The 27,464-nt window shown below is 39.1% G+C and overlaps 1 protein-coding gene across 3 annotated transcripts in view; it reads right to left on the bottom strand.

Moving 5' to 3' along the window:
- LOC126190697 (voltage-dependent calcium channel subunit alpha-2/delta-3-like) overlaps positions 1–27,464 on the bottom strand; it is a 398,470-nt gene that overhangs the window by 57,000 nt on the left and 314,006 nt on the right. For all 3 annotated transcript variants that reach the window (XM_049931163.1, XM_049931162.1, XM_049931161.1), the window contains 5 exons: positions 26,734–26,778; positions 23,209–23,299; positions 19,543–19,650; positions 18,471–18,583; positions 8,634–8,773 (listed from right to left, as the gene is read on the bottom strand). In XM_049931163.1, coding sequence (XP_049787120.1) covers positions 8,634–8,773; positions 18,471–18,583; positions 19,543–19,650; positions 23,209–23,299; positions 26,734–26,778 — 497 coding nt within the window. The remainder of the gene's footprint in view (positions 1–8,633; positions 8,774–18,470; positions 18,584–19,542; positions 19,651–23,208; positions 23,300–26,733; positions 26,779–27,464) is intronic.

Below are 27,464 nucleotides of genomic sequence, written 5' to 3' on the forward strand. Positions count from 1 at the left end.
TAACTATTCACGTAAGCACTCTCTCTCCATCATATCCTGCACTCAGTACAACAAAAACCAGCCCAAAGTAGCAAATTTTACTTTTTTTATTCATCTGATGACCAGTTTCAGGCTGAGACCTATTTTCAAATCATCCTACAAGGCAGAAAACCAAATTTACACTCATCTGTTAATACAGGTATTAACAAATTTTTAAGCCTATGCCAAAAATATAGAACATATCATTTCAAGACTTACATTTACATAGGCAAAGATGGTATTACCAAAGATGTGAAAACCATGTCAAAAACATGCAACAAACAGTTACAGTGCATACAGATAACTGGCAGTTTACTCCTTCCGCTGCTGTAAGAAAACCTCATGAAGGAGGCACCTTATCAGGATATAGGAAACCTTTTTTTATTTATTAAAATGTTCTTCAACCATCAATAATACAACAGTTAACACAATAACCATACAAATCCACAATAAAATTAATGCTTCTGAAAACCTTTGCCAAAATCAGTCAAATACTTAAAATTACTCAACAGCAAAACACAGCAGTGCCACATAAGGCTTGTATATGCTATGTTAGCATTTAAAAATCATTAAATGTGAACAACAACATTAGTATTAAAAGGAACGAAAACCACAGAAGATTAAAAATCTTCATCACTTCCATCCCTCAACAAGCATAAAAACTTTACTATAACAAACTTAACAAATTACGTGAAGATAAAACAACTTTTTCTAACATGTGCCAGTTAAAAACAGACATTAAATCACAAAGTTGTCTTGTACGAAGCACCAGAAATGTATTTGTTGTCCTGAGGAAGACATAGCGTAACCACACTCATGGGAGTGTAGGGAGAGGGGGAGGAGGGTAGATGGAAGCCTGTGAAATGGGGGGGGGGGGAGCATCAAGTGGTCAACATGGCAAGAATGTATGTTTATTATCAGTAATGTAATAGAAGAAAATTACTCAAACTGGACAGTAAATGACTATTCATCATCTTTTTTATAATCAAATAAATAAGAACTATCATATTCAACAGAAAAACCATGTTACTCAGAAGTAATCACATGGATAACATATGCATATGTTACTCAGGAGTAATCACACGAATAACATATGCTAACAAAAAGAAACCTAAACAAATTTTTAAAGTAATGTAGAGGTGAAGAACACACTATCAACCAGTAAATCGAGCCTCAAAACATGCCACACAAATCATACCCCATATGCAGCATTAGGTGCAACAAACAAAGAAATCTTATTATCCAACCAATAGCATCCTGTATGCACCACATATAGTGGTGCATCCTGAAATCAAAAGTTGTATTTCTCAGAGTATCAGCTATGGCACGTAATATTGATAGGAGTGCCTGACAAACCAACGGTAATTGCAAGAACTGAACTACATTCTGTAAAACATGCAATGTATTTTTATGAAATGGAGAAGGGAGATGGAAGGGGTAACGGGGCAGGGGAAAGTAAGAGTTGTGGGCAGTAGTCAGATAGATCAAAAAAGCTGGAAACTGAACTCGGTACATGATGATGAACCTGGTGAGAAAAATATCACTATGAGATTATTAGAAAATGAGTTGAAGGGGGAGGGTGGAAATGGGGGTAGGGACTTTGTGGTTGTTACATAAGTCTTGAAATGATATGTTCTGTATTTTTGGCATACGCTTAAAAAAATTTGTAATACCTGTATTATACATGAGTATAAATTTGGTTTTCTGCCCTGTAGGATTATTTGAAAATGTGTCTCACCCTGAAACAAGTCATCCATTGAATAAAAAACTTTGCAACTCTGGACTGGTTTTTCGTTGTAATGATTACCAGAAGTTGCTGACCCACAGCTACTCCAGCATGCTGGAAGTTTGTATATATACTGCACTCTCGTAATCCTCCTGGGATAAACCTCTGCTAACCTGTTTCACGATGCCTCACCTTACCTCTCCCCTCCTCTCTTCTGTCCACACCATTCCTCTGTCCAGATCATGTACTGCTTTACCTCCTGAACTCATTTCATCTTTTTGTGCAGCTTCTGAGTCATCAGTCAAAAGATCTGCCTCATACAATCCCACTAAGTCCTTCTCACCCCATAAATCCTTCCCTAGTCCTTCCCCACCCCCATCTACTCAGGTAACTGCTCTCAATAATCAGTAGTCAGTCTCAGCACCAGTGTGTTAATTTGGGTATTTGGGTACCTGTGTGGCTATGTGCATGAATGTGCTTGCTACAGACAAAGCCAGAGCTCAAAAGTTAGTGTGAATATTGTTTTCTGTTGTGTGGTGCCACACATCAGTCAGCTATAGGTGACAGGGTTGCTTTTCCTTTATTTTACACATCTTATTGCTACCATTTCAATCAGTCACAATCAGGAAGTCAAATCCTACAAATATCTGGGAGTAACAATTTGTGAGGATGTGAGGATGAATGATCACACAACCTCAGTCACAGGTAAAGGAAGTGGTAGATTTTGGTTCACTGGTAGAATACTGAGAAAATATAATAAGCGTACAGACACGACTGTTTACAAAACTTCCATGAAACCCATCCTAAATATTGCTCAAGTGCCAAACTCTTATAACACAGGATATACAAAGAACTGTAGCACCCTGTAGCACAAATGGTCACAGATTTGTTGAACCCTTGGAGAGCACCACAGAAATGCTGAAAAATGTGAATTGGCAGACGCTTCAAGATGCGCACTGACAGTCCAGTGAAATCCTACTTACAGTGTTCCAAAAACACAGTTACGTGAGGATCTTAGAAGTATACTACAGCTCCCAATGTATCATTGCTGTAGGGACTGCAAAGACAAGACTAGACTAACTGCAGTGGGTACAGAGGCATTGAAACATTCTTCCCACACTTTATGCATTAACAGAACAGGAAAAAAACCTATTAGTGGTACTATGAGAAATACTCTCTCCCATGTACTTAATAGTGGTTTGCATTGTATGGCTGTAGATGTAGATTTAAATACTCATTTTCTAATTTATGTAATACATTGTTCAGCTCACTAAAGAAAGAGGGACTGGTGGCTGATTAAAGGAACACACTATGTGATGAAAAGGAACAGCTTGTAACATTGATGTTTCTCACACTAACATTAAGTTCATACAGCTTGTGTTTTGATCAGAATGATAAGATCTAGATTAAGCATCTGCTGAATACATAAATGTTGCATAAATCAGTTTTGAAGTTAAGATTATGACATGAGTGGAATTGATGACCCCACTCACTTGTATTAAAAGCTAAATTGCAGATGATTAAGTCACTGAGCTGGAAACGGTATAAGAGGAGACATAAGTTCAGTTGGACAGGGCTAAAAGTGTAAATGCAAATGAATCACAGTGAAATTTCATTTTATTTGTTTCTTCATAATTCATGGTTGCTTAAGAAATTATAAGTATGTACAGCTGATGTCCAAATAATAAGAAAATATTATTACAGCCCTTCAAAACAGCAGTAAGATTTATACTTACAAACGAGAAGATATGGTTGTTTCATTTACTTTGAATGATGTTTGAACATTAAGAAGTCTTAGTGTAAGATACTTTATGTAAGTGACATCTAAAATTGAGTAAATTTGAATGTTAGTTATTGGTGTACCTCTAGACTCCAGTGCACATCAAGGAGCTTAGAGTTAAATCTGTGTAAAAATTTTGGACTAACTGAATGTCAGCCTGTTGAAAAGTGTGCCATGGTAACATGGGAAAAGGACAAATTATGACTGACCTGCACTGAAAAGAGTAATATTAAAGTACACAAGATAAAAAGTTCCCACTTAACTTGCTGCATCAAACTCAGATAAAATCCCAAGCTTTTGATGTTAACTGCCATTATTGTTGTCCGTGACAAAGTCCGACTGTTGTTAACCTGACAAGGCTCTTATTTTTATGCCCAGAGGGCAGATTTTGATTTTCTAGATTACGTTTCAGAGATGGCACATGCTGTGATGGAACGCTCTACAACTGCGAGATTATGTTTGTGCTCACTTTCCAGTGTCACTTGGAGCATCACCACTTACATCAGGCAGTAAACTATGGGAAGTCTGCCTCTTTTCTCTTTCTTTATCAAGTGCATGCATCGATGCATTGCAAAGTGCAGAGCTGGTGTGTGTGTGTGTGTGTGTGTGTGTGTGTGTGTGTGTGTGTGTGTCTTAAAATTATTATTACACAGTCTAATTTGCAGTGCTTTCCAAATCAGAAAGTACCAATAGCTCAATGCATGGACCAGAATTCTCATATGTTCAAATACTATTGTGCATTTGTTAAACAGACTGTGCTCAGCCACCACTGATTTTCAGAATTCCTATACTTAAGGCGATTTCGATATTCAACACAGTGCTTGGCAATAGTCCATACTGACTGCCCCGTGTAATCACTGCCACACTCACAAGTAGTATTAGAAACTTCTGGTATTGTCAGGCTGAGACTATTATAACAGGTCACAGTATTTCTTTAATTTTTCGGGGTTGCCAGAAGACTGGTCTGAATCTTTGCCTTTTCAAGAATCTACCTATCTTACTAGTCATTGACGCAGTAACACAGATGAAATACTCCTAAAAATCCATTGTCAGATGATTCAGTCGGGAGCTGAGATGGTCCTTGTCCAAAATAATCCTGGCTCTGTGTATTAGCATATTCAGCACAGCTCTCTTCTGAGCTTTGTGATAAAATCTAGTCTGTTGAAATATACCGTATTTACTCGTATCTAAGCCGCACTTTTTTTCCAGTTTTTGTAATCCAAAAAACCGCCTGTGGCTTAGAATCGAGTGCAGAGTACGCGGAAGTTTTGCAAAATGTTGGTAGGTGCCGCCACAACTAACTTCTGCCGTCGAATATATAGCGCTACACAAGCATGCTTTACAGGCACAAAGATAAATACTGGCGCCAAAACCTCTGCGTCAGTAAATCAATTTAAAAAAAATGGGGTGGAACACGTGCTTTTTTTCTCCGCCCCGAGTTTCGACCACTGCATTTCCTACATTATCCAACGAAGTAAATACAAATTCCGTATTGTAATCTTTGAATGTAGCAGCATTTCAATGAACAACGAAAATCCTACTGGCAAGACCGTTTGGGATGTTAGTCAATATGGCCAACTCTATGTTCTGAATTTTTTCCTACCTGTGAGAAGAGATGGTTGCTAGTAGGAACTTTTATGAATTGTGAATCACATGCAGTATTCTCTTCACCATAAGAATAATGCGAATATAAACATTTAGCCATGTATTCTTTCGTGTTTGCGGCTATCTCATTTAAATCCTGTCTGCCTAATAAACTATGAAACTAGAGTGAGACAACAGCAAACGCGGAACGATATTTATATCCTTATTTCACGTTTATATTCGTATTATTCTTATGCCTAATAGTGATACAGTCAGAATTGAAGCACGGCAATTTACTAGATTTTTAAATCTAAGATGACTAATTTCTGTACAGAATGTAATGTACTAAAGAGGCGTCTGCAAAGATTTTCAAACGGAGAAAAATTTTCGCTATACTCTCGTTCAGAACATCATCTATCATCCGCAGTCTATTATTTGGTTCTTGTTGATCATTATCAAAGAAAGCAGCAGTGTAAGTAACAACAAATAGCAGTCTCTTGCCATTGTTTCGCTAATGAGACGATTCTCCTCTCTCTCTCTCTCTCTCTCTCTCTCTCTCTCTGTCTTTTTTTTTTTTTTTTTTTAATAGTAAGCGGCTGTAGCAGGCACAAAAGCAAGCCATGCCGCGAGCGGCGACAGGCCGTAAACACCCATTATCAGAATGCGAAAACAATGCATGACGCAGTACAGTAATGCATTTTCAGCTTAGAGTGACGTAAACACCTATAACAAAGAGAACGGCACTTATCAGATCAAAGAAAAATAAGTTATCAATTCAAACCAGACGAAGCACGTGGAAAACGAAGGGTACCCGTATAAATACGGACGGAGCGCCTGACTCATAGCAATGGCTACTTGGTAAAGCTTAACTGCTAAGCTTACGACTCGAACCAAACTACTGTAGCTGTCATTCATTCGGCCTAAATTGTGTCTCATATTGCAATGGACCAACTTTGTTTCGATTTGGAGGTGCGGCCTAAAACTTTTCTTTCCCCTTGAATTTCGAGTCTCAAATTTCAGGTGTGACTTAGATTCGTGAATTTTTTTTTCCTTGATTTCGAGTCTCATTTTTCAGGTGCGGCTTAGATTCGAGTAAATACGGTAGGTCTAGATGCATCAATTTTAAATACACAGGATGGCCATGTCATCCATCTGCTTCCCATTTGATTAACACACCTAAGAGAGGCAAAACCTCATCCTCCTCTACTTCCACTGTAATTCTTAGGTTTGGCTGTAGCTTGAGAATATGGTCAATGTACTTCTGCAGCACCTCACTGACATTAAATAACTGTTGCAAGGTGTTGTGGACGATTTCAGAATGAGAGTACCAGGGATTTGTAATACTTCTTGCAGGTTCAGCAGCAGTTACATGAGGAAGTCTATATGGACAATTTGCCAACCACTGTGTTGAACACCATCACAGCCTTAAATACAGTATTTAGAGAATACTGTTCAATAAAGCCAAGATTATATTTGAACATATGACAATTCTGGACCACACATTTAAGTCCTGGAACTCTGAATAGGGAGGCAGTGGAAATTAAACTACATGATAATAAATTTAATATGAACACTATGAACTTGGAACAGAAAAGGAAAGAGAACAGAGGCTGACTTCTAATAGTCTACCACCTGATTTAAGTGGTGGCACTACAAGAGAAGCTGGACAGCAAGCAAAAACATAATATATGGATGTAGAGGACACCACTGCAGTATGTGCCTTCTCTGTGGCAAAATCTAGGCAGTTAGATACCTCCCTATGGACATAAAAGTGGGAGCCTTGCCAGGTTCATAACAGTCAGACTTAGCTGTTGACAGTGATGATGGAGGCAATCATTGAAAGATTGTTTTTTTTCTGAATTAACTGAAGACTTTTTATCCAAGGACTCCATTGAGAAAGACTTAATAGCAAAGAATACACATGTATTGTCAAAATGAAAAGATGGTGCATGCGCTGAAACTGATACAAAGATCTAATTAGTGCACTAATAAGTCAGCATTATGAGGCATCTCCCAGCACAAATGATGCCGCAGTCATGTGCAGAAGGTGTGTTTTTATATGTAATGAGGTGATTCATTGGACAAGCAAATCATGTGTCATGTCACTTGATGATTGGCATAGAGTGTACTTCAGATACAAAGGCCTTTGTTATGGATTTTAAGTATTTACCTGTATTTAACATTGATCGCATTCCAAACAAAACTGAAGTAATATTTGTCAATGTTGTAGTGCAGAAACACCAACACAATGACTAGATTTTATGGACACACTTAAGTTTAGTAATTGTTTGCCAATTACACTGTAGAAACTACAGTAAAGCTTTCTCATTACTATAGTGTGTTCAATAAACTTTCTTCTGTGTGCCACAAAAATAGTTCCATACCACAGTTCTTGCAGCTCTAATATTAATGTTTCCTGAGAGACAAGATCTATTCCTAATATATGTGTGTGGAACAGATCTAGTGGACAACCAGATAATTTTGGTGATCATGTGTGCCCCTTGAATGTTATTTCAATGGAAGGTCTACTTCTGAGATGTACTCCAACAGTATACCTTCAGCTCACAGGTTATCTTGTTTTGATTCACAATACAAAATCAACACTTGCTTTGATGAATGGAATGGTAATACCCTCTAATAAAATTGTCAGCTGGAGCTCACAAGTGAAGTATATAAATAATATCCCTTTAAAATTATGAAAACTGAGTGGCTGCATCTTGAGAGTCACAGTATGGCAACACACTAGTGTACAACTAATTAAAAGAAAGGTGGGAATGGTTGAATACACAAAAAAACAGTGTCAAGTTGTTGTATGTCCATCTGACAGAGTTGAAGTCATAGATATGTTTGATCTAGCACTGGGTGAGAATATCAATATGACTAGGTTTGGGCATACTGGTGGAAGACAGAGCTGAACAGAGGCCAGGCGCAGTGCTAGAAGCCACTGCTGATACCAAATGCACTGAGCAAACCCTCTGCCATCAAGTGACCTATAAAGCCCACAACAATGTATGACAGAGTAGATCACTCCACTATATGAGGAATATGCCACAGAAGTCCAGTGATGATGATCTCATTATGTACTTGGATTTGGTATTGGATTTCTCTTTTAATGGTTCCTAATCTGCTGTTGACAGGATTTGATGTGTCTAAGGAATGGTTGGCTCACAACTTCTCCTGCAAAGTCACTCATCACTGTCTCCAGGAAGATATAAACTCTGTACATAACTTTTACATTCTCTGGCTAATTCTTCAGCTTTTGGCAGTTGAAGACTCAAAACTGAGCACCACTTTGTGAGACTCAAATTCTGTTGATTATGGACTTGAATCAGAGCTTGGCTTTGTCAGAATCTCATTCAGCATTTGTGATGAACAGTATCTGTATGTATCTCAGTGGATACAAAATCAATTATAGCCTTAGATATTAACGTATGTTGATCCTGGAAACTTAGTACTTTACATGCAGTTACACACGGTTTATTAACTATAACACACTTCCAGCACAACATAAATCAGTAATGGTACCTCTTCTGTGATGGACATGAATCGATCATAAAGAGCCCTGTGCTGTATCTGAAGTCCTACTACAGATGCTGGTGCCTCCTTACCAGCATCTCGTGGAAATATGGCATGACTCATAGTTATGGGAACATCATCCTTTCTACCTGCAAAGAAATTGATAAGGTTGCTGAAATTGAGGAATATGATATGTCTTCCTTCTGAAATGAAATGTGTATATTCATTACAAATATGGGTCATATGAGATATCTTAGTGTTTTCTGTCTAAAATTCTTAATTGTCTTAGCTGAAATGGCTAATAAATGTTAACAGTACAGACAGAAATTCTTAAGTTTTCTGATAGAATTTAAAAGAACTGCTTTAAAATGTGTTTAACTCATTTTGTTTCCATAACATTGATCAATCACCAGTAAAAAGTGAAAAGCATGTTTTTTAGTGCTGCTGATTTTGCCATCTATTTTGCCCACTATTCAAATATTGTAACTAATATTTTCTGTATTGTTCACTACAAAGTCTGTGAGGCTTTATTAAGACTACAAAATATAATGCAAATCATGTAATGTCTTTCTCAATTTTCTGCATCAAATGATAGTGTACTATATCTTTGTACTTAAGTAGTTTCAATTTATAACATCAAAATTTTGAAGTTGAAAGGTTCAAATCAATTTCAAGCAATTTTCATTAAATCCAGGACAGAAATAATCAAACAATAGAAAGTCCAGGATGGAATGTAACAATATTAGAGAAGGAAAGTTGCCACTCACAACATAGCAGAGATGCTGAGTCGCAATAGGCACAACAAAAAGGTGCCTTTGTCAACAATAGACACACGTACATACAATCACACACAACTCACGCAAAAGCAAATGCAACTCACTCACACAACTGCGGTTTCAGACAACTGAAAACACACTACAAGCAGCAGCACCAGTGCATGACGGGAGTGGCTACTGGGTGGGGGTAGTAGGGGGCTGGTGTGGGGTGAGAGAGGGATAGTATGGTGGGGGTGGCAGACAGTGAAGTGCTGCAGTTCAGATGGAGGGCAGGGGAGAGGTGGGGAGGCGGGGGGGGGGGGGGGAGCGTAAAGGAGAGAGCCAAAAGAAATAAAAAGACTGAGTGTGGTGGTGAAATGACAGCTGTGTAGTGCTGGAATGGGAACAGGAAGGGAGCTGGATGGGTGAGGACAGTGACAAACCTTCATTAGTGACACCACCACACCGAGCCTTTTTATTTCTTTTTGTCTCTCTCCTTACCGCTACTTCCCCCCTCCCCCTCCCCACCTCTCCCCTGCCCTCCATCTAAACTGCAGCACTTCACTGTCTGCCAACTCCATCATACTATCCCTCCCCAACACCACACCAGCCTCCTCTTACCCCCACCCAGTAACCACTCCCGTCATGCACTGGTGCTGCTGCTTGCAGTGTGTTTTCAGTTGTCTGGAACCCCAGTTGTGTGAGTGAGTTGCGTTTGCTTTTGCGTGAGTTGTGTGTGCTTGTGTGTACGTGTGTCTATTGTTGACAACGGCATTAATGGCCGAAAACTACAAATGTGTGAATCTCTTTGTTTTGCCTATCGCAACTCAGCACCTCTACTATATGGTGAGTGGCAACTTTACTTCTCTAATATTGTTACAGAAACAATCAACAAAGATGAAAAGCAACAACTCATTTAGAGCTAACTGATGTGTGTACCCGATGGATAAAAACCAGTACCTCAAAAGTTGATTATGTCTCCAGTTCATTACAGGAGTTTAGACACCACAAGTGAGATCCCATCAGGTTTTCACACCACCCAGCTCTGTTAATACCCGTAAAGTATCCATTTTGACACATCACTCTGTTTGGAACAAATCTAGATAGTATAGATGGGCTGTTCACCAGCATGCAGAGTAAACAGCGTGGTGAGTCAACAGTTGCTACCCTCACCACTAAATTATTGTAGATAGGTGAAGAAAGACTGACTGCTAAATGACAGTGTGACATGAAGTCCATGCGGGCTTCTAATCAGCACACAAGCTCGTAGTGTTGAGTCAGACTCTGAAATTTGGGAGAACTGAGTCAGAAGTATAGACTGCCAGGAGCTTTGGTCTGTCAAGATTATCTTAGGTCATGTGTCTCACCGTACACCTTTGGTCCAATCAGGCTAGTGTGCCATGAGTATGGTTATAACAAGCCCAGTTGCCACATGCAGGTATCTGGAATATTGACATTGTGGCACAAGTGAAAGAATATGGGGAGTATTAGACTGAGGAAACAAAGGCATGTAAGCCATGCAGTATGACCAGCCTCTCCTGCACCCACACCTCATCACAATAAGTTCTCCTGAACAAACATGGTGCCCTTAAAAGCCTAATCCTATCTACAAATTTTTATTTAAAAACAGTAAATTGTAGAGCTAAAGAATCCAAAGGTAGGCTAGAGGATGTGGAAGAGACGTTGCATAAAATCAAATGGTATAGAATAATGTAAGCAGAAGTGTGGCCAAAAACATGAAGATCACACAGAATAATAATTAGGATGTATGTTTTACTACAGGGGAACACAAACTGTGGGCAAATTCCGATGTAGGCATTACTGATAAGAAGAAAATTAAAAACAGCATTATGAATATAGAACGACTGTCAGGTACAAGTGATAAACTAGCTCTAAAAAATAAAAAAATAAAAAAAATAAATTAAAAAAACCAAAAGGTTTTTTGTGTAAATCATTCAGATCTATGCACAACATTCTGGCATCCTTATAAGGAGCTAGAAAATTTCTACAAAGAGTTACAGAATCTGATGAATGAGAGCAAATCCCACAACTAGAAGATAATGGCCTTTATTGAAGTTAAAATAGGATAATAAATAAACAGTGATTCTTCAGCATAAAATGTAGCTGATGATACCAGGAATGGCAAGGGTCATATGCCACTGTAGCCTCAACAGCTGTTCCAGAAAATGGATATGAAAGGGACTTGGGAAGAATTAAATGAAGCTTACTATATTTTATCAAATAATAAAGAAATTGTGCTGGGTGCGATGGCCCGAAACCACTTTCAACCTGCAAGTAATGAAAGACACAATGAAGAGCAGAAATAGATACATTGCAGATAAAAACAGTCATAGACAAGAAATTGAAACTGTGGATAATGAGAATTTTTAATGACAGAGAGGCATATCAGATTAAGCAGGAACTTAAGTATCTTAAAAAATAAAGGTTATATAGACAATGATAAAAGGAGTAATGATTATAGAGAGGTAGAATGAAGATGTGTAATGCATAAATAAACCAAAAGAAATGGGGAAGAAATCAATTAGAATGGTGATAGATGCATGATAGAATATGTCAAATTAAAATAAAACATTTTGTCGAATTGGTAGACATCGCATTTCACCTGTTAAGGTGGCAGATGAGAAAGTAACTACCAGAGGGAAGACATTCAAAAAATTTATTAAATGTTTTTATAGTTAAAGGGCAAAATAAATGACACTCCAGAAGTTATGCCAGATGTTGTATATAATGCCCTACGAGATGCAAAGAAAGGGAAAAGGTGCTGGGAAATGATGTTACAATAGAAACTGATAAAGGTGGAGGTAAAATAATGCAAATGAAACTTGCAAAATTATTCACACAATGTCTGCTGATGTAAACAATTTCCCAACACTGTAGAAACTCTATTATTAACTTACTTCACAAGAAAGGAAACAGGCAAGACCTAAACAATTGTAGACCTTTCAGCCTACTCTCTGTAATGCACAAGATATTCACCAACATTTTCACTCAACACAAAGGAAAACATTAGTTTTTAGTAAGAGAAAGGACAAAATGCTTTGAATGTAGACTTAACAGAATTATAACCACATGGAAGATGTAAATCATATGAATATGCTGTCTTTGGGATTCATAAGTTTTGAGAAAGCTTTCGACTCAATTTCAACTAAATATGACCAAACAGCCCTTGAGAAACAAGGTATTAATTAAAATAATGTGAGTGTACTGAGTATACATACTGATGCTACAGCTCCCGTTAAAGTTAATGGGATAGTGGGCACTGTGATATGAAAGGACAGTCATCAACCAATGGAAGTATTATATTCACCCAATGCAATCCAGGCTACATATGAATTTCTAGAAGTCAAGCTTTTGATATGTCTGTAACAGGATGTTTACAATTTGTGTATGTTATCACATTTGATATACGACGGTGAAATACAGATTTTCAATGCAAAAAACATTGAAAATATCAGAGTTACTCCATGAGTAATTGAGAGATACTTGTTGGGAATAACTGGAAGAACAGGAAAAGGAATTGAGAATTTGGAAACAGACTGGAATAAAAACATAATCATGACTGTAATGGAATGAAACGGATATGGGTGGGATATGCTGCCAGATGCATGGATAGGAGATGTATCATTTGCTGGATTTCTAGTGATAAGAAAAGACTGAAAAAGTTGACTTAATGGAATATAGGTAGATGACATTAGAAAATGTACAGCACCTACATACAAGTGCATCAAAGCAGAGAGTAATGCATGAAAAAATCTGACAATGAAAACTCCAGGTTGGAATATCAACAATATTATGAAAAGAGTAAATTGCTACTAAACCACAAAGATGACCTGATGAGTTGATTACAGGCACAATGAAAAGACTATTACACATTATAGCTTTGGCCAAAGCCTTCTTCAGCAAAGAAAACACACACACACACACACACACACACACACACACACACACACACACACACATTCACACAAGTAAGCACACCTCATTCACACATGACCACTAACACTGGCAGCTCTGACAGGAATGTAAATGTCCTGTGAATAGCACTATGGAAGAGTCAGGAAGAGGAAGGGGAAATAGGGTATGGATTGGGGGTGGAGGCAGGGGGAGAGAAGAGCACTGTCTGGCGTGGCATGCAGAGACTAGATTGTGGCCTGACAAGACTGCCAGGTGCAGTGTCAGGAGGTAGGGTGTGGGGAAAAACATAGCGAGTGAAAAATGAGAGAAGCAGGGAATGGAAAAGCACAGATGGGCACATCACTGGCGGAGGGCGGCACACAATGAGGGTGAGGGGATGTGAGAAGGGAGGAGGTGATAGAGCAGAGGGAGGCAGAAACTGTTGTGTGGAGGGGTGTGGGGACAGTATGTTACCTTGGGTTGAGGCTGGGATAATTTTGGGAGTGGAGAACATGTTGTAAGGATAATTCCCATATGTGCAATTCAGAAAAGCTAGTAGTGTGTGTGTGTGTGGGGGGGGGGGGGGGGGGGGGGGGGGCGAGCATGCAGACGGCTCGGGTTGTGAAGCAGCCATTAAAATCAAGGACATTTACATTCAGCTGGGTATTGTGCCACAAGGTGGTCTATTTTGCTCTTGGCCACAATTTGGTGGTTGCCGTTCATCCTGGTGGGCAGCCAGTTGGCAGTCATACCAATATAAAAAGCTGCGCAATAGTTTCAGCAGAGCTCGTATATGACATGGCTACTTTCACAAGGGGGCCCAGCCTTTGATGTGGTACGATGCCTAAGTGAGAGGACTGGAATAGGAACGAGGGTAGACTGGCCAGGGCTTGCACCTGCATCTTCCACAGGTATATGATGCCTGTGGCAAGGGGCTGGGATTGGGAGGAGCATGGGCTGAACTAGAATGTTGTGGTGGTTGGAAGGATTTGGGAAGGATGTCCTTCATTTCAGGCCATGATGATAAATAATCAAAACTCTGGTGAAGGATGTGGTTCCAGTGGCTGTGCCACAGATTTGTTTTTGTACCTTCCCTTCCAAGGAGAAGTAGTTATGTGTTCAGATAAAGGTAGTAAGGTGTATGAGGAATGAGGTAGTGGGTTTGGAGTCTAAAGAACACAGGGAAAATTCTGGAAGAGGCTTTTTTTCCAGCTGTGGATCTCAAATGGCACATGATGATTATGTATGCAACACCCACAACAAATTAACTCTCTGAAACAAGTAAAGTATTTGTACTAATCACACAAGAAAACAGAACATGATGACTAACACAACAGACTTAATTAAGTTTAGAAAACAACTAAATATAAAGGGTGTACTTGCAGCAGAGTGGCTCAAATTAGCAGTACAGTAACACAAATGCAGAGGTAAACATTTAACTGAGTTAGAGCTGGCAGAGCCCATCTCTAAAAGCTGCCAGCTGGCTAGTAGAGTGTGAAGAGAAGAGGCTGCATGCATATCCATGAGTGGCAGCCTCTGATGGTTGTCAAACTTCTAGGTTCTTCTGCCAACTTCAGTGGTTCACTTTACGACTGCATGTCCAGATTTTTGATGTTTATCTGGGCAGGTCATTATAAGCGTCCTATCTTGGGGGGGGGGGGGGGGGGGGGGGGGGGGGTCAGAGCACTGCTGATCTCCAGAGTGAGTTTTGTGGATGGTCACAATGTGGAGGTGGCATCCACATCCATGGAGGCCCCGGAAGTAAGAGGAACGAGCAGCCCCTGGTCACCAAGACCTGTTCACTAGCATAATCAGTCCACTGAGCACAGAATATGGACTGAGAGGAAATGAAAGGAAGATCCTAATACTGAGCAGCAGCATAAGTGAGATGGTGGTCAACTTCACAAAAAAATTGGAAAGCATGTAGTACACAAAGTTAATTATTCTGCTACCCTGGAAGCAGAATAACGCATGACAGAGAAAGGTCTCCTTCATGATGAAATTTACAGAACATAATGTGTGAATAAATGGATGGATGGATGGATGGATGGATGGAAGGAAGGGTGGGTGGATCTAAGAACCTGACACAGTATAGGCACAGAGGGTATTCCTCAACAAAAGAAGTCTACTAGTAGTAAACACTGGCTATAACTTGAGAAAGAATTTTCTAATAACCTAAGGCAAGAGCACAGCCCTGTAATCAAGTGAATCACGGACAGTGGGAGAGGGAGAAGGAAGCAAAGTGTTCGAAATGTTGCGCTGTAGAAACTGGTAATGAAAGGAATATACAGAAAACACTGACTAGCAGAATGTACAGGATAATAGAAAATGTATTAAGATATCAGAAGAAAATTTCATGGTACTAGAGGGACCCACATAGAGCAAAAAATTAAGGGGAAAGATGGAGATTAAAACATTCACAACAAATAATTGGGGATATTGTGTGTAGATGCTGCTCTGGGATAAAGAAAGTGACACAGGTTAGAAAAACACCACAAGCACATGAAACTGCTCAGAAGAATGTTGTTTTGTTTGTATCTTATGTTTTGCTTGTTTCTTCATCCTTGTAGACCCAAGAAGATAGCAAGAAAGGTTAGACTAACTGACTAGTTTTTAAGACAAAAATCTAGCCACTGTTATCAAAAATTTAGAATCATCATCTTGGAGTAATGGAAAGCTATGCAGACATGAAACAATGGTCTACTTACCTCCTCCCAAACAATCAACATTATGTATTCTTGAGCAAAAGTGTTTATGGGTGTTTTTCAGAATGAAAACAATATACTTCAACATTCAATGGTCATCAAAACCTTTTGTCAATCTGTCTGTTTTTACATTTTAAACATTCTACTGCACTGTTGACACCACTAGGAACAACCTCCTTGCCAATACTGTCAAGCTGGGAGCAAACTAGTCAGATATGTACTTTGGCTTGTTGTAGGCTAGCCAATGCAATCTCTGAAGTAGGCAGTTTTGGCATCATGCCTCGGATGCTGGAAGGCCTCAGCAGAGCATGAAGATGATCTACGATGGCAGACATATTGTCTGTACTGAGATACATCAACTGTTGGAAAGTTATAGCTCATTATTTACTTCAGTCACAGATGTGATTTAATATTTCTATGTATTTGTCATTTTTGTTCTGAAGATTGCCAATGATAACAGAAACCTGTAAGTGCCTATATTAAATCACAGCTGTGACTGAAATAATTAATCAGCTATAATACTCTGCTTTTGGTGACCATGACTGTTACATGTAGCTCAGCAATGTATAGTAATACCTGAACTTTATCATCACTGAGATTCAATTTTAAGTTATCATTACCAACAGCTTATCACTATGTATTTGGAAGTTATTGCCACTTGTCCTGAAAATTGTAGGTATACTTCTTACATTTTCATGTTAGAATAAGCTGACTTGTATACTCTTAGAAGAGCTGAAACATAAGAGATCTGTTTGAAAACTTCTGGAACATTCATAACTTTGCGCCAATGGTGCGTTGGAACAAAATGCAGTTGTCATCCCTGCACATGCCTGTGTTTATTGTGTAACTGTCAGACGTTGCACTGCTGTATGTCTGTTAGTTATTGTTCAGTGCTGTATTGAGTAGAATGTTGTGTTGCAGAGTTTGTGAATTTCAAGATGGCAGAGAATGTGTCTGCATTAAATTTTGCATGAAACTCAAGAAAACCTTTACAGAGACGCACCATATGATTCAGGAAGCCTACCGTACAGTGATGGGTGCTTAAGCCACATTTGGTTTTACAAATGGCTCACATGGTTTGAAAATGCCTGGACGGAAGTTAAGGATGACCCTCATTCAGGACGCCCTTTGACTTCTACTGACAACACTGAAGTCAGGATGTCAACAAAATTGTGCATGCCAATTGAAGATTGACTATGTGTGAGATCGCAGAAAAATGTTTCTTTTCAGTTGGATCATGTTATGAAATCCTGACACAGCAACTTGGAACGCATCATGTTGCTGGCAAGTTCATCCCACAGCTCATGAGTCAAGACCAGGAAGACCTTCGTCTCAATACATGCAGAGCGTTTGGGTCAAGCAAATGAGATCAAGATGCTCCTTAAGAGAACTAGTGAACAGACATGCGTCTATGGTTATGATGCTGACACCAAGGTTCAATCTTCACAATGGGTTGGGAAAGGTTCTCCAAGACCAAAAAAAGCTTGTCAGGTCAGTTCAAATGTCACAGTCGTGCTGATAGATTTCTTTTTTTTTTTTTTTTTTTTTTGGCTTTGAAGGAATAGTTAATCATGCATTTGTGCCACAGGGACAAACTGTTAATCAATGGTACTACTGAGATGTGTTGTGATGCCTGCGAGAAAATGTGAGAAGGAAAGTTATTGCCACTTGTCCTGAAAATTGTAGGTATACTACTTACATTTTCATGTTAGAATAAGCTGACTTGTATACTCTTAGAAGAGCTGAAACATAAGAGATCTGTTTGAAAACTTCTGGAATTATGGCGAGACAATTCATGGCTCTTGCATCACAATAACGCATCTTTACATTCATCCCTGTTGGTGCATGACTATTGCACAAAAAACAAAATCACTGTGCTGCCTCAGCCTCCAGAACTGGATTCTGAGGACTTTTTCTTATTTTCAAAGTTGAAAACCATGTTGAAAGGACAAAGATTTGCAATGATAGACAAGACAAAAGAAAACTCGCAGACTGCACTTTGCGCAATCCAGCAAGAGGCATACCAAGGTTGCTTCCAGAAGAGGAAAAGGCATTGAGAGTGATTCATCAGTTGTGGAGAAGAGTATTTTGAAGGAGACCATGCACAATAAGTAGAAGGTAAATGTAGAAAAATTTTGTGGATAAAGTTCTGGAATTTTTTGAACAGACAACAGACCTTATCAATGTGTGTCTCAGGAGATAATCAGACAAGAGAACATACAGTTGGCTCTTAAATCTAATAGCCTACTATTTTGTGGTGAATTGTGGTTTCAGTCAAAATATTCCGATTCACAGTGAATGTTACTTTCGTCTTGCTTTATGCCTACAAGCTTACTAACTTCTACGGAACCATCGTAAAACTTCTCAACTTTTTTCATGTGTTTAAAATAGTGACCCAACAACACTTCATTGTTTTTCTACCAATTTCTTATTATGGTAAACGTGAGCTATAAATCTTAAGTATACATTACCTGCATCAAAAGGAGCAGAAATGACAACTGACTCTGGATCGTGTTTATGCTCAATGACTGCAGCTTTGTACCATGCCTCCTCCACCGAATGAGGGAAAAGGTCACCAAACTCTCTGAAACGTTTAAAAGAAACTGGAAAATGCATCAGACTTAATAATTTTTACTTGCACATTAACTTTTATATAAATATAAACTTGGGTCAAATTCTGAAGATAACAGGAATGTGGGAGTAGAGAAAGCTCATTTAAAGGAAGGCAGGGGTGTCTGCATGTTGCACACAAATAAATGGTCATGTTAGCCCTCAGCCACAGTATGGTGGTGGTAACTCATAAGATATGCAGCTGTTGGTGGTTAGGTCTATATGAAAACTGTGCCATGCTTCCATCAAAGGCAATATATCAAGACGAATGTATAAGAAGGAAAATTCACCTAAGGAAAAAATGTAAAAATACAAGGAGACAGAAAGGCAGACCAGTGCATACCTTCAGAAAGAGACATTCCTAGTATTGCTGATATGAGGACCCTGATATGAGGATTCTTAGTATTGTTGAGATGTTGGGAATATGTGTGGCATAAAGATGGACCATTATATTATATCAATTGGGAGGGTCACAGAATTTCATGATGGATGTTCCTAATTTCAGGGAAAGATAGAAGGTACTCTACATGATGATCACAGTTTTTACAAATGTTAGTGATTCATTAAAATGATTCAAATAGCAAGGTTTTAATCTCTGCATTCTAACCTGGTACACTAACACTATCAGAAGGAATGTATTCTGACACTATCGTAATATAGATATCCATACGTGGATTAAACACATTACTTATTATGTGCCCAGCAAAAAATGTCTGTTGTTGTTATAACTACTATGAAATGCATATTACTCAAAGCTCTGGCATTCACTATAGTAATCAGTTTGACAATGTTACGCAGGTAATGCACATATATAAAATAAGCCAATAAATTATTTTTAGTGTAGGCTCCAAAATTAAAAAATGTGTGTGTCTCGTTATTTAGTATTTTACTGTAAAAGAAGAGGGAAAAAGGGGGGGGAAAAAAAATACTCACGAGATTTCGTCCTTGCCTTCTTCTGTATCCATTATATACTGCCATCTTGTTAGTCCACTCTGTGTTGCCATAAATTTAAGGCTAGTGTTGTAAAGTTTTATTAAATACCTGCATAAAGTAAGTATTTATTTTACTCTTTTGATATTATGAAAACTGTTTCTGGGTTTTTAATTACATATATTAATGCTTCCAAATAAACAAATTTAAAATAGTACACATCAACAAGCACAATCTAAATGTGAAAATATAATGTGGATAGATAAAAAAGTCTACTCACAAAGTGGCAGCAGGAGAAAACACATAAATGTTGTGGAAACTGCTGTATTCCGTGACAACACAACCACCAACAGGCCAGTAGTGTACAATGAGTCGCTGCAGTGCCAGCACACTAACAAAACTTTCTGTGCAGCTCAGATGAAACCAATACACAGCAACACACAAATATGTTGTCGACAACTGAATGTCCAGCAGCTGTCACAGTATCTTGCGGTGCCAGCCTCACTACCAGAGGCGTAAGTATCAACACAAACAGTGCTGCCCCTGCAGCACTACTTCACTTCCAAGAACCATGTGCCTCCCCCCCCCCCCCCCCCCCCCCCCCCCCGATGAATATTTAGGTCACTGTCCAACCATTCTGCTGTCAGTTTGAACTTCAGCCTTAAGCTGACAATGTCTAATGGATCCTCAATCAAGTGTTCTTTCACCAAGCACATTCTACAGTCTGAGCTCTACGCTGGCTGCACTTAGGGGTCCATCAATCTGAATCTATTCACCAGGCACAACCTATGCTCCAAGCTCTACACCGACAGTACCCAGCAGTCCATCTTCTACTTACCTCTGAGCTCATCCTCATGGGACATTATTACCATGAACTTTGTCCACATATGAACTTTCCAGTGTAACATCAGTGATTGCCCATTAGGACTTTCCAGTGCAAAATCATTGATTATCTGCTAGGATGTTCCAGTGCTTCAGTGATTAACTGTCACACTGGGCTGAGTACTCATTTTACTAAGGTTTGAAGCTCCTCTTGAAGTTCTGAGTAGTGCAGCACTGCATTCCAAGAAACTGTTATTGCATTTTTTAATTATAATCAATGAAGTTCCATTGCTGCTGGCTATCTGGGACCATCAATCATAATGTTTTCTTCTTCTTCTTGGCCATGAACACTACTATGGCAACAAAATCAATGTTTGCTCCTTCCTTGTCTCACACTACAATGGTGACCAGGATCAATGTTTTCTCCCTCCTCGTCCACCACTACAATGGTTATAAGAATCAGTGTTTGCACCACCCTTACCTCATACTACAATGGCAACCAGGATCAAAGTTTGTGAAATTTAGTTGCAGTCTGCAGCACCAAGGATCTTAGATTCAGTCTTCTCTTCCCCACTCCTATAGCAACGGGGATTCTTAGATTAAGGATTATTTTGTAAATAGTGACTAGCATCAAAACAGACATTACTGTGCTTTGAACTTGCCCACAGTAGCCTTCCATACCTGTGCAATAATTCAAACTGTTGCTGATTTTTTTTTTTTTCACTGCATGTGTGTGCTCTCGATACCGACTGTCACTTTTCTCCTTACTTTTTCTGGTACTCATACCTATCGCATTCTTCAGTTCCTTATCCCAGGTGCTAGCCATGTTACCCTGTACTATGTACACTTATGGGACAAACTCAATGCATATTATGCCTGTTTGATGCTCCAACACACACTATACATTCCCAGGCATCTTCCTAGACATCCATCTATCCTCCTCCTCATACAGACAGCGCTCATCCACACATTACACATTTTGCAGAATCCTCCATACCACTCCTCTACACACACTCTCGTGCTACTTCTCTACCCTTTTTTGTTCCTCCAGTGGCACCTTTCCCCATCACCAGCCCTTTCCAGAGCAGTCTCATCAGATCCATCTGCACCACTGCTGACACCACTGCCTCCTGCTGCACTATCACCTTCAGTGTCATGCCACAGATGCTCCACACTTCTGGTCTGGCAACCACCGGCCATCTACTTCTGGTTACTGTTGTGTATCACCCATCCTTGTTGCATTCCTCCAGTACCACTCTGGAGGATCTCACACACTTCTAATATTGTCTCACTCTCCTTCTTGCCAGAAAAGCCACCCACCTCATGCTAATGCAGTGTTTCAAGACTGACACCAGTACCACAATGCACCATCAATCACGAGGCACTATCAGTCCCAACCCCATCCGAGCCATCTGATCCCATCCTTCCCCGTTGGGAGCATCCTCCCCAGGGTATGCCTCCTCCATTTGGCAGCCAAGTCTTCTTCCCTCGAGAGGGACAGAAGGGATGCTGTATCCACTAGTGACACAGACCCCAACCCTGCAGTTTTGTACCGTGGGTTGTGCAGTTCCAGTCCATTAGCAACACTCCCTCTGAAGCTCAGATGAAAGCAATCTGCAGCAACTTACAAACATCCTAGCTTGTTTACATCTGACCTTCCAGCAGCTACCAAGGTAATGTGTGGCACCAGCCTTGCTGTCAGAGGCATAACACTGCCATTATGGCGCTGCCTCGCATCCATGAAATTCTGGGTCAGGGGAGACTAACTAGACAGGATGGGAAGGAAAGACTTGATTGTTGGTGCCTGCACTGGACAAGATTTGATAACCTGAGAACTTAAAGGTGGAAGATAGGGTAACAAGTAACACAGAGATTACTGAAAAAACATCATGAAAGAGTCAGTAAGAGTCAGTAAGAGCAGAAAGCTAAGTTTTGCAGACAGGTGATGGGACAGAGAAATATAGACAGATCATAAAATAAAATAAAAAACATAGAAAAATAAAAGTAAGTGAAGGAAAGGAATAGTTACTGAAAAGAAATGATGGGAACACAGAAATTAATGCAACTCCAGGACAAGTGGGTGGTGAGAACCAAGCACAGGTTGTAACGTCTGTTCCACCTGTGGTGTTCTGAGAAACTGGTGTCAGAAGGGAGAATCCAGATGGCATATGTGGTGAAACAGGCACCAAGGTTAAAACTATCATGTTCTGGCACGTAGTTTGCAAAAGAATTTGTATGTTATCAGTATGCACCCTCTGTCTATGCTCATTCATCCTAACTGATGACTTGGTGGTGGTCAAATCAATGTAGAAAGCTGAAAAGTGTCTTTATAATTGCTTATACATGAGATTTGTGATTTCATAGGTGGCTCTTGCTTTTGTATTAAGGTTCTGCCAGTTACTGGGCTGGTGTAGGCAGTGGTAGGAGGGTGCATTGACCAAGTCTTATGGTAGCGACCGTCTTATCAGGATATTGTGAAGATTCTGGAGTGTGGAGGAGGCAACAAAAAGCTATTTTGCCATTTTACCCATATTGCCTACAATAGCATTTTGACTTTTAAGTTCCCAGGTTTTCAAATCACATCAGATGCACGCACTGACAATCAGTCTTTACTTCTCAACCTGTCCAGTAAGTCTCTCCTGATCCATGTTTCTGGGCAACTTTTCCATAATTCTTCCCATTTCCTAATCCTCATCAATCTATTTTTCTTCATCCCTCTCCCTTCCCCTTCAACTCTTCTGCCAGGAGGAGGAGTCACTGGCTCTGAATTGTGTGCATCCCTCTCCTTTGTCTTTTCTTCTGATATATGTAATGAGGGAAACTGATTCATCAAAATGTGATACTTACTCTTCAGTGTTCTCAAATGACCAACTGTCACCAAAGAATTCGTGGGTCAGTCTTCCATCAAACACTAACATTTGCATCAGTTCTTTCTCACCTGAAATTAAAACCATTACAAAATTAGATGTAGCTCTATGCAGTATTTATATTGTCAGGAGCAATCAATGATTATCTCCTTCAAAACTACAGCATAGATACAGTATTTGTCATGGGAAGCTATCACTATAAGAAGTATGGCATGAGATATATTGAGCACAAGAGGCCAGTGACTGGCAGAGAATGTTGAAAGAAATCAACAAGCTCACAATTTTCAGCATTGTCCACAGAACTGATTGTGGCCCCTGGTTGTGAGCCGAGTGGAAGGACTGAACCAGAGACTTCAAAGGTTCTGAGACAAGCTAGGGTATGACTTCTTGTACTTTCACCTCAGGGTTGAGAAGTGTAGGGTCCCACTAAATGGGTGGGTTGTGCACTACTCATCAGATGCTGCTACCAAGTAGCTGTCTGTATGAGAGGTGGCACACAATGGCTTTTTAGATTTCGCAACTTGTCAAGAGGAGGTGGGCTGCATCCTCAGAGATAAAGAGAGTCATATCATAGGTACAACCACATTGAAAAGCTAATATGTGGAGATACCAGACTAACCCATGTTTCCTGAAGATGGGCAGCAGCCTTTTAAGTACTTGCAGAGGCCACAGTCTAGATGATTGACTGGTATGGCCTTTCAACAGTAGCCAATACAGCCTTGCTGTGCTGGTACTGAAAAGAGCTGAAAACAAGAGGAAACTTCAGCCATTATTCTTTCCCACAAGTGCATGCAACTGGATTGTATGGCTCAATGATGATGGCTTCCACTTGGGTAAAATATTCCAGAGGTAAAATTGCCTCCATTCAGACAGACATTGACTACTCAGGAGGATGTCAACATCAGAAAAAACAAAATTGGTATCCTACAGGTCAGAGTGTGAAATGTCAAATCCTTTAATCAGGCAGAGGTTGGTTAGAGAATTCCGAAAGAGAAATCGATAGGCTGAAGTTAGTTATAGTGCCAATCAGTGAAGAGCTGTGGCAGGAAAGACAAGTCACATCAGTTCAAGGTTATGAACAAAACATAAAATAGGGTAATGCAGAATTAGACTTAATAATGAATAAGAAAATAGAAATGCAAGTAAGCTATTATGAATAACATAGTTAATGCATTATCATGGTCAACATAAACATAAAGCCAACACTTACTGCAGTAGTTCAAGTTTCTGCACCAACTAGCTCCACAAAAGATGGTGAGACTGAAAAAAATTTGTGGTGATATACAACAAAATTTTACAGAAAGCGTGTTTAATCACAGTAGAAACTTGGTTTTCAGAATCACAAACAAAGGATGTATTTGTGGAAGAGACCTAATGACACCAGAAGGTTTCAGACTGATTTTGTAATCAGTAAGAACAAATATTTAGAAATCAGATTTTAAACTGCTAGACATTCCAAGGACAGATGTGGACTTCATCCATAGTTTACTGCTTACGAACTGTAAATGTAAACTGAAGAAACTGCAAAAAGGTAGGAAATTTAGAATATGAGACCTGGATTAAGTGAAGGAACCAGAGGTTGTTGGGAGTTTCAGAGGAAGCATTAGACAATGTTGGACTGAAACAGAATACAACAGAAGATGAATGAGTTGCTTTGAGAGATGAGATAGGAAAGGCAACTGAGGATTACATACGTAAAAATACAAGGTAAAGTAGAAATCCCTGAATAACACAGGAGACACTGAATTCAAATGACAAAAGGAGAAAAAGTAAAAATACATCAAATGAAGCAGGTGAATGGGAATGCAGACATCTAAAAAATGGGAATACAGCTGTCTAAGCAACAAGAGTGCCAGAAAGTGCAAATGGCTAAACAGAAATGGTTAGAGGACAAATGGGAGGCTGTATAAGAATGCACAGTCATGGGGAAAATAGATGCTGCATACAAGAAAATAAAAATGACCTTTGGACAGAAAAGAAGCTACATAAATATCAACAGCTCAGATGGCAATCCAGCATTAAGCAAACAAACCAAACCTGAAATGTGGAAGAAATTTAGAGGGTGTATATGCAGAAAACAAGTTTGAGAACACTATTAGAGAAACAGAAGAGAAAGTAGGTGAAGATAAGACGGTAGGTGTGATACTGTGAGAATAATTTGACAGAGCACTGAAAGACAAGTCAAAACAAGGCTGCTGGAATAGACAACATTCCCTCAGAATTACGGAGATCCTTGGGGGAGCTATTTATGACAAAATTATTCCACCCAGTTCGCAAGCTACGTGAGACAGGCAAAACATTGTCAGACTACAGGACGAATATAATAATTTCAATTCCATAGAAAGAAGGCATTGACATAATTTTTTTTACAGAAGAATGGAAGAATTGGTAGATGCCGTGTTAGAGAAGATTAGTTTTGGTTCAGTTCAAATATAGAAGATAGGAAGAACAAAGACAAACCCACTTTTACAGCATCTGTAGATTTAGAGAAAGCTTCTGACAGTGTTGACTCGACAACAATCTTTGAAATTTTTAAGGCAGCAGGCAAAAAATACAGGGAGAAAAAGATTATTTACAACTTATAACAGAAACTAGACTGCAGCTATAAGAGTCTAAGTACAAGAAAAGCAAGCACTGGTTTAGAAGGGCTTGAGACAGGGTTGTAGCCTCTTCCCCAAGTTACTAAATCTGTGCACTGAGCGAGCTGCAAAGGAAACCAAGGAGAAATTTGGAAAGGGCATTTAAGTTCAGGAAGAAGAAATGACACCTTTGAGATTTTTTGATGATATTGTCACTCTGTCAGAGAACACAAAGGATTTGGAAGAATGATCTCGAAATTATAAGATGAATGTGAACAAAAGTAGAACAAGGTTAATGGAATGCTGAATTAAATCACACAATGATGAAGGAAATAGATTAGGAAATGAGACAGCAAAAACAGTAGATGATTTTGCTACTTGGGCTGAACTAGAGCATATGACAAATGCAGACTGGCTTTAGCAAGAAAACTGGCTGTAACAAGAAAAGCATTTCTGCGAATGATAAATCTGCTAAAATATAATATAAATTTAGGCGTTAGAAAATTTTTCTGTAGGTATATGTGTAGAGTGTAGACTTGCACAAAGTGAAAATGGATTATGCATGGTTCAGACATGAGATAATTTTGAAATCAGTTCCATTGCCTCTATTACTGGCAGGTCTGACTTATGCTGACTTCTGTTTACTGACAACACTCTTTGCTCAACAGGCTTTTGCTAAAGCTTGTCTAAAAGTGAAACTAGATCATTTATAAATTTTATGTGATTCATCTTTGCTGTGATACAGCAACTGAAAGCATGAATTGGCATATTACATTTAAATTCTTAGAAACACTTAAGATGAAGTGTCTAAATTTAATTTCAAACCTTAACATTTATTTTATGCCATTTAATTGTATGTTACTCTATGAATAGGGCTGCCTCTTATGTCATTTCTGAAGAATGTAAGAAGTATCTTTGAAACTTACAGTAATATTCATCTTCTGTAATTTCTGGTCTGTCACAGTTCACAGCTGTAAATAAACAGAAACATTATAGAACAGAAATGCTGATCTTGACAATGCAATTTTTCTTTATTACTATTTCACTGAGTAATGAACTCTATAATGAACCCGTGCTTAAAAATTAAATACACGCTTGTTTCCACAAAACAAGTAAAAGCACATCAATAACAAAAACTCACGAAATTGTGTGCTGATTTGCATATCACACGCACAAGCCATAAATTCACTGTTCGAGGCAAAGATTCTCACTCAAACTTAGAAAATCTCTGAAATGAAGAAACAGGATGTCATTTTGAAACAATAGAAGTAATCTCCTTAGATACAGTCATTATTGCATGCTTGTTCAGTGGCAAATGACTAAGTAGCTTGTTAAAATTCTTATAGCAGCAAAAATTTCACCACCAGAATTTGGCTGACACTGTTGGAGAGGAAGTGACGTACAGTTCCTGATTACCACACTTCATCCTAGAGTAAATCACAAAGCTCTCCACAATATTTCATGGAATAAGGACTAATGGCACAGTTGTTTGTGCATCTGCAGTGACAAAAAATTTCTTGCCCAGTATGCCGAATGTCTTACTAAGGCCTTCACAAACAAAAAACATCCTCCAAATATAAACCTAGTCCACAAACATATCTCCCCTGGTATATCCACTTTGACCTGAACTCTACAAGCATCCTCACTAACTGACCGC

This window comes from Schistocerca cancellata, chromosome 6 (genome assembly GCF_023864275.1).
Source record: "Schistocerca cancellata isolate TAMUIC-IGC-003103 chromosome 6, iqSchCanc2.1, whole genome shotgun sequence".
In the NCBI taxonomy this organism is placed as follows: Eukaryota; Metazoa; Arthropoda; class Insecta; order Orthoptera; family Acrididae; genus Schistocerca; species Schistocerca cancellata.